The sequence below is a fragment of the Rhincodon typus genome, chromosome 15, assembly GCF_021869965.1.
Source record: "Rhincodon typus isolate 14 chromosome 15, sRhiTyp1.1, whole genome shotgun sequence".
NCBI lineage: Eukaryota > Metazoa > Chordata > Chondrichthyes > Orectolobiformes > Rhincodontidae > Rhincodon > Rhincodon typus.
The window spans coordinates 42,929,892-42,938,248 of record NC_063346.1 but is presented as its reverse complement, the minus strand read 5'-3'; the positions used below and the strand labels follow the sequence as shown (position 1 = coordinate 42,938,248).

Genomic DNA, 8,357 nt, shown 5'->3' with positions numbered 1-8,357 from the left:
CCCGAAACGTCAGCCTTCCTGCTCCTCTGATGCTGCTTGGCCTGCTGTGTTCATCCAGCTCTACACCTTGTTATCTCTGATATGCATATGAGAAGCTTTGCTACAGGAAACGATATTCCAGCCAATGGTAAATGAAAAAGCGAGATATTGTACTCACTTTTGAAAGGTTCATGATCAGTGTTGTGAAACTACAGCTGAAGCAAACAAGGTTCTAGGTTGTAATCATGGGACAATTTGCAGCAAAGCATACAATTTTGTTCTTCTGTACGACCTTGTTAGAGTCTTAGAAGACAGTGCCCCATTTTGACCTCTTCACATGATGAGAAATGTTGCAGTTTTGGAAAACGTGCAAAGGAAGTGACAGATTAATTCCCAGTTTAAAAGAGTTGACTAGGCTAGATAAGCTTTGCTTGAGAACATTTTAGACACAGAGATGATTTGATCGATGTTTATAAAATAATGTGAGGAATAGTTGGAGTTTCCATGGGTCATTGTTTTTAATTGGTTAGGTAGGAAGGCCAGTTACAGTTTGCATAAGTACAAAGCTAGGTTAGATGTTAGTCAGCCTTCCTTTTCCAGAAAAATAGTGAATCAATGCCAGCTCATACAAACAGAGAGTGTTGGAGAAACTCAGCAGTTCTGGCAGTATCTGTAGAGAAAGAAACAGAGTTAACATTTCAAGTTCTTTCTGTCTCTTCCTCAGAACTGAAGAGAGAGTGGAAAAGGATGGGTTTTGTGTGTAGAAAAAGATGGGCAGGCACAAGTGTAACAGATTGAAAGACCAGAGGAAGGTTAGAGGATAAGGGAGACTGGAAAGTTCAGGTGTCACAGAACAAAAGGCAAAGGGAGTGATAATGAATGCAGAGAAGGAGAGGTCCAGAGCAGGTGCTACTAGTAGGTGTTAATAGAGAGAATATAGGTCAGGTCTGCTGAAAGCAAAAATCAAGAAAAGAACAGACCTAAGTAGGGGTGGAGGGGGCAGGAACAAAATCGAGGTAAGAGGAGCCATGTTTTTATTTAAAATTTCCATCACCCACAGTATTTTGCTTCATGTTAGCATGCAATGATTTGCTGTAACCCTTCATAAAAGAATGGACTTGCTGGCTGGCGTGGACATCGCTTTGTACAAGGTATGGATGCCCTATAACATCAATCATGGTCAATATGATCTCCTGTCCTAGTTCTGATGGACTAAAGGAGCAAGAAAGGAATTTTCAATGCTTTTTCCTGAACTGGCTTGGTCTTTCATTTGGATTTCTTGCCTCTTCTAGGAAATTACACCAGTTCAGATGGGTACAAAGTCTCTTTTAAAATCTGCATAGCAGATCAACTATGGGGATCAAGCTGGATGAATTTCTGTTGCTCATCATTTTCTTACATTCATACATGCATTTTCTTTTCTTATAAAAATGACCTGAGATTAAGACTGTCCTCAAAATTATTCATGCTTGAAATAAGAACAATAATACAAAATATCTGCATGCAAAAGATTTTGAAAGGTGTTATGATAATTATTCAAGATGAATCATAGAATCTCTACGTGTGGAAGCAGGCCATTTGGTTCAGAGTCCACACTGGCCCTCTGAGGAGTATCCCCAACCAGACCTACCCCCTAGCCTATCCTTGTAACCCTGCATTTCCCATGGCTAATTACCTAACCTGCACATTCCCAGACACTATGGGCAATTTAGTATGGCCAATCCACCTAAGCTACACATTTTAGGACTGTGGGAGGAAACCCATGCAGACATGGGTAGAATGTGCAAACTCCACACAGACAGACACCTGAGGGTGGAATCAAACCCTGGTCCCTGGTGAAGTGAGGCAGCAGTGCTATCCAATGGGCCATCGCGCCACTTTCAAGAATCGACTAGTGTCAATGGATTGGCTGTAAACTTGATAACTGCAAATCAAGTTAGCAGTCTTGGCCATGCCTTTGGCAGAAGTGTTTAGCATTGTTTAAGCACTTTGTTACAAAACAAAATTAAACAAATGAACAAGTCACCTCCTAGTGGACCAGTTACTGGCAGAACTGGGAAGAGGCATTTGCTGTTTCTGGTTCAATAACGCTGCATGACACAAAGGAACCAAATTGTTGGGGAAAAGAAGTCCAAGCAAATTAAATAAACTGAATGAAAGAATATTTGGAATTTTGGTACAGATTCCATAACAGGAAATCATTTGAATCTGATGGCCTGAAGGACAAGCAATTACAAATGGAATTACAATCAGCAGCTAGTTTATTCAGCCAGTGTAGAGTGGAGTCTGTGTTGTAATTTTTCTATGGTTCCATAGATAAATATGAAGGAGCTGAAATTCCTTGTGCCTCCCCTAGTCTACCACCATAATTCAACATGGCAACTGAGAGATCCCTAAATAACTGGCATAGACTGGGATGCAAATAATTTTGGGCATTTCCTTATTGCCTTATATTGGACAATACCTCCATCAGCCCCATATAAAGGAAATGATGTTGAAGAAGTGTTTACTCCTGAAGATATAGTACTACTTAGTGTATCAGTGAAAGCCCATAGGAAGGTCAGGCATATTGACTTCCACCTCTGGAATCCAGGCTAGTAGCGTTGTCGCCTTCTCTGTGCACACTACCACCTCTCTCCCCAAAAACACACACACAGCCGTCCACACAGAATACATCTAAAAAAATGATTAATGTCCTTATCCACATCCTTAATGTGGGGACCAAGGAAAATTTGGCTTGACAAAAGAATGAAGGTGTCATGTCGGTGACCTTCCAATCAAAGGGCACTGACCTGAAAATTAACTCTCTTTCTCTCTCCACAACTGCTGCCTCACCTGCTGCACATTTCAGCATTTCCTGTTTTTATTTCAGATTTCCAGCAACTCCAGAATTTTATTTTTGTACTTGACTGAAGTAGGATCTGAACAGCATTTGCCAATGGCAAGCAGAAACTAAAACTTTCAAATACATGTGACAAGCTGGTGGTACAGATGTACCCAGAATAGCATTTGCACCCATACAGTGTAGATCCTCTCCTCCTGATACTGAAAACTGCAGTGCTGGTGGATGTTGGCAGTCACAATTCCATGGTCATGCAAGGTTTATGCTCTTAGAAGTTTGGGTCCAAAACATCTGCTTAATACAAAGTGTTTGACAAATACTTGGATTAAGTGTTCTTATATGGAAGCACCACATAAAACTCCCACTTAGACATCACCGACAAAAGCCATGTTGAACATTTATAATCCAACATCTACGTTAGGTTCCAAGAAAATTAATTATTACCCCAACGGCCAAAGTTGATCATGATGTCCGCCTCTCCATCGAAGACCCTTGAAAATGACAGTGGTGTGACGTCAGCCCATACCTGAAAGGCCCGAGCAAAAGCATCATCCACTGTCTCAGAGTCCAGATCGTAAGTGTATCCCAAAATCCTGTAAGCAATAAGCAGCAGAAACTCAGCTTGACATGCCTAATCTGTAATGTAAGGCAGCAATGACAGAAATCCTTCTCATAACTCCCATTAAAACTTACAGTGATACAATGATCTATTTTAAGCAAAAACAAATCCTTTTCGGCACATTGTTGACTGCAAGTCTTTTTTTTCCTTAACTGGTAATGGTAAATACTCTTCATAAGTTCATTGATTTGTACCTTGCTGCTTCTGCTCTTGGCTACTCCTGCCAGGAGAGCTCATGTTGTGGTCCATCATGTTCGTCTGTCTTGCACCATCCTCACAAATCTACTGTTGCTTCTCTGTAACTGCTCTGTGACACCCAATCACTGAAATACCCCAGGGTGACCTCTCCAACTGCTGCCCTCCATTTTGCCCTCTAAGGCAATTCCTGTAGCTTTTCAGCTTGACCAAATAGATGAAAGAGTGACATTTTATTTTCTGAATGTCACTTTTTAAGAGTCTCACAGCTCTTTAAATTTCAAGTACCTTTTCATTTGTCTTATGATCTGTCTATCCAATTTTTAGCTTATGTTCTCAGCATTCACATTTCAAAAGGATTCTATTTTCTTCCACAGATCATTATGTGCTGTCCAGCTTTCTTAGGCATATAGGAGAGTTTTGAGAGTTCCTTTCTTGTTAAAACAAGAGTTTTCATGTTGAGAACAAAACCTTCACTTTATAAAATTACCTCTGTTGTCACCCTAACTTGGGCATCACATCTGCTATATGCTGTTATCATTTGATAAATACAGATAAGTATCTACTTATTCCAGTGTGACACCATCAACTTCATTCTTCACTCTAGTACATTTGTATTCCATCGAAGTAACACTTTTTTTTTGCTTTCTGGGTGGTCGTACACAATCCACAGACTAAGCTTCAAGATTTTGTAGGATCTCTTCTGATTCTGCAAGAAGTGGTGTGTCATCAGCGTACCACAGTCTGTTATATTCTTGCCCAATTCATCATCCAAGGAAGTAAATCTAACCCGCTAATTATTTAACAACTAGGAGCAGAAGTAGGCAATTCAGGCCCCGAAGCCTGTTCTGCCATTTAACATGATCACGGCTGATCTTATCTCGGCCTCAACTTCATTTTTCTGCCCGCTCTCTATGACCCTTTACTAATTAAAAGTCTATCTATCTATCCCGTCTTTGAATTTATTCAGTGCTCTGTCATTCACTCTACTCCAGGGTAGTGAATTCAACAGATTCATGACCCTTTGATAGAAGTATATTTGTTCACTGTGTATAGTGAATAATTTTGGTGATAGTACACAAACTTATCGTACTCCTCTTTTCACTTGAAATGTGTCTGATCATTTCTCTTCGAGCTTGAATGGTCATGGTGGCTCAGTGGTTAGCGCTGCTGCCTCACAGTGCCAAGAACCCGGGTTCAATTCCACCCCTGGATGACCAATTGTGTGGAGCTTGCACATTCTCCCCGTGTCTGCGTGGGTTTCCTCCGGGTGCTCCGGTTTCGTCCCACAGTCCAAAAGATGTGCAGGTTAGGTGGATTGCCAAGGTTAAATTGTCCGTAGCGTCCAGGGATGAGCAGATGAGGTGGATTAGCCATGGGAAGTGTAGGGTTATAGGGATAGGGTGGGTCTGAGTGGGATGCTCTTTGGAGGGTCAGTGTGACCTAGATGGGCCGAATGGCTTGCTTCCACACTGTAGGGATTCTATGATTCTATTTAGTCCTAATATAGGCTCTGGATAAATCTTATATTTCAGCAAAATTTCAAATGAACATTTTTCATAGTCTAAAAAGTATTTGTTTACTCAAGATATTTACCGAAAATTGTTCTCGTTCTTATTTCAGGACTAAATCCAGATCACGTTTCACCAAATCCTGCTTTAAATATGCTATTATTGCTTTCTATTATAATTTTCATGATGCGTTTAATGAAACAACCCATTAAACAATTAATACCTTTCCTTCATAGAAACAATTTTGAAATAACATGGAGTAATACAACAATCAGAAACTATTTTTGTTTCCCTACAGCATATTGAAACAATGAGGTTTTAGACATGCTCGCCAAGCCGGTGGGTTTGGTTGCAAATGTTTCATCACCCTGCTAGGTAACATCGTCAATGCGCCTCCGGTGAAGCATTGGTGTTCTGTCCCAATTGTTATTTATTTGCCTCAGTTTGTTGGGGTGTTTAGTACCACTTCTGGTTCTGTTTCTCAGTGGTTTGTACACTGGGTCTAATCCAATGTGTTTGTTGATGGAGTTCCAGTTGGAATACCAGGCCTCCAGGAATTCCTTGGTGTGTCTCTGTTTGGCTTATGCTATTATGGATGTGTTGTCTCAGTTGACTTTGTGTCCCTTATTGTCTGTGAGTAGCGAGACAAGTGAGAACTGGTCGTGTCTCTTGGTGGCTAGTTGGTGTTCATGTATCCATATTGTCAGTTTTCTTCCAGTTTGACCAGGTGGTGTTTCTCACAGTCTTTGCATGGTATTTCGTATATTACACTGGTTTTGGGTATAGGATTATTTAGATTTGTCAGTAGCTGTCGCAGGGAGTTGTTGGTTTGTGGGCTGCCCTGATACCTAGGGGTCTGAGTAGTCTTGTGGTCATCTTTGAAATGTCCTTGATGTATGGTAGGGTGATTAGTGATTCTGGTCGTGTTGTGTCTTCCTGTTGTGGTCTGACTCGGAGGTAACGGTGGATTATACTTTTCGAGAGTCCATTCCTTTTGAAGACTCCGTATATGTGTTCCTGTTCTGCTTTGCATAGTTCTGGGCTGTTGCAATGTGTTGTGGCTCATTTAAATAGTGTCCTGATGCAGCTCTGTTTGTGGGCACTGGGGTGGTTGCTAGTGTAATTGAGTATTTGGTCCGTATGTGTGGTCTTTCTACATATGCTAGTCTGGAGTTCCCCGTTGTTTTTGCATTCACTGGAGGCACATTGAAGATGTTACCAAGCAGGGTGACAAAACGTTTGCAACCAAACCCACCGGCTCGGCAAGCATGTCTACAACCTCAACTGAGCTACAAATCTTCTCGAAAACTTTAAATATTGAAACAATCCCAATGAAACCGCCTTACCAATCAGTTACATAAGTGATTAAAAGACACACTGAAGAAAACTCCACATGTTTATACACACCTACCTATAAGTTATTTGCTTATTCTCCCATTTGGGCATCTGTGGGAAGAAGTTGTAATTGGCCACGTCAGGAACTCCGCACCGCGGTTTCTTCATCACACTTACTGTCTCACTGTCCAGTTCTCCAGTTTGTGGCAATCCAAAAAATTTCTGCATCTTCTTCAGTGTGTCTGACAGCACCACAAGATCACACCTTTCTTTTGGGCAGCCATAGAATTTATTCAAATATAACTAATATACAACATAAAGAAATATGTTTGTATGGGTAAAATATTAAAGATTTTGAGACAGACATTAATAAGTTAGTTGAAAATGCTCTGATTCTGTGTTTGTTGAACTTGTAGCAAACTTTGCTGGCGTATTTAAGAAACTCAGTGAATGGATTCAAAAGTTGAGGGCTGACCACATTAAATGTATTATAAGTCTCATTTACATTGCAGATTTCATTTTGCACTAATTTTGTGTAATAAGGACTCGATAAGTCAAACAGACATCCTGATTTTCTTGTGTTAACTTCTTGAAAATTGTAGTGTGCTTGAAGTTAATGTTTTCAAGTGTATTCATAACTTGATACTCCAAAAGCCAACTTTCATTGGTTAATAGTCTGCAGAAATCTGTCATGTGTTTCTGTAATCCTAGAGGCAGTTGGATTTATGCCATAATTTTCTCAGCATAGACACCGTTAGAATACCCACAAACTTTCAGGATCTTGTATGGATGCTTATTAATTTATGGCAATAAGTTAGCATCCAAAGTACATTGTTAATTTGGCACGTATTAAATGTTTTGTAACATATGTACGAACACAATAAACATATGGAAAGATAACATTTGTTCTACTTGCTTTGTGACTAATTTCATAAAATCATTTTTTACTTTTGCCCTCCCCGTGTATTTATTGAAATAAGATTAATCCTATCACTAAGCTATTAGATAGCTCTTACATAAACAATGTGAGGTTCCACTTATCTATAATTGTTTTGTTTTGTCTACATGCAAGGTCCCTGCCTTGCCAAAACGAACAGATGTTATCAAGCCCCGTTGCGTTCTCTCTTCTAGACTTTTAAGAAACTTTGATGCCCTGGAGCCACTGAGGGGGGAAAAATAATCGCCTCCTTCGTTTGAACAGCTGTTGTGAAAGCTACAGAAAATGACCACAACATAAAACGCCATTTGCAAGGCAGCCGGGCGTTAGAAAGTTAACGTCTCCCCACACTTACAGTGGCTATTTCCTTGTCTGTCTTCGTGCTGTTATCACCTGGAAACTTGATTATGCCAGTCGGTGCCGCTAAAGTCTGCTGGACCCAGATGATCTGGAGCAAGGTTACTTTTAAGACTAAGCGATAAAAGTTGCCGCTTGTTTTCATGGTCATTTTCTTCCAGTGGGAAAGCACCTATTTATCAAAAAGAAATACCGCTGCCGTGATATCCTTCACTGCACAAACATTATGCAGTGTTTCTCTGCTTTGCCAGTACAGGTATCAGTCTCAGGCAACTATGTACCGCTCTTAGCTAAATCCCTGTCGACTCAAATCCTTTGTACTTCCAGATGCGCAGTCGCGACCGAACTGCTGGAGCAGAGGACTGGCGGAAGTTGAAAAAAAATCCACCGAAGGAAATGCATTCTCTGGCAACTGGAGCTGCCACAAGTTTATATTTGGAAAGAAGACTGTTCCGAAAATGAACGAATTTGTTTTTGAAAGGCAAGATCATTGGGTAAATGCACCATACCAAGATTGTCAGAAAGCAACAATGTTCCCATTATATTTCCAAAAAACAGTACACGTGAAACAAACTGCATTGG

The 8,357-nt window shown here is 40.5% G+C and overlaps 1 protein-coding gene across 1 annotated transcript in view; it reads right to left on the bottom strand.

Moving 5' to 3' along the window:
* Positions 1–8,150, bottom strand: part of mmp2 (matrix metallopeptidase 2) — a 28,388-nt gene extending 20,238 nt beyond the window's left edge. Inside the window, exons 1-3 of the mRNA XM_020521678.2 lie at positions 7,774–8,150; positions 6,558–6,784; positions 3,266–3,414 (exon numbers count right to left, since the gene is read on the bottom strand). Of these exons, the coding sequence (XP_020377267.1) occupies positions 3,266–3,414; positions 6,558–6,784; positions 7,774–7,926 (529 nt within the window). The 5' untranslated portion in view covers positions 7,927–8,150. The remainder of the gene's footprint in view (positions 1–3,265; positions 3,415–6,557; positions 6,785–7,773) is intronic.
* Positions 8,151–8,357: the final 207 nt, after the last annotated feature.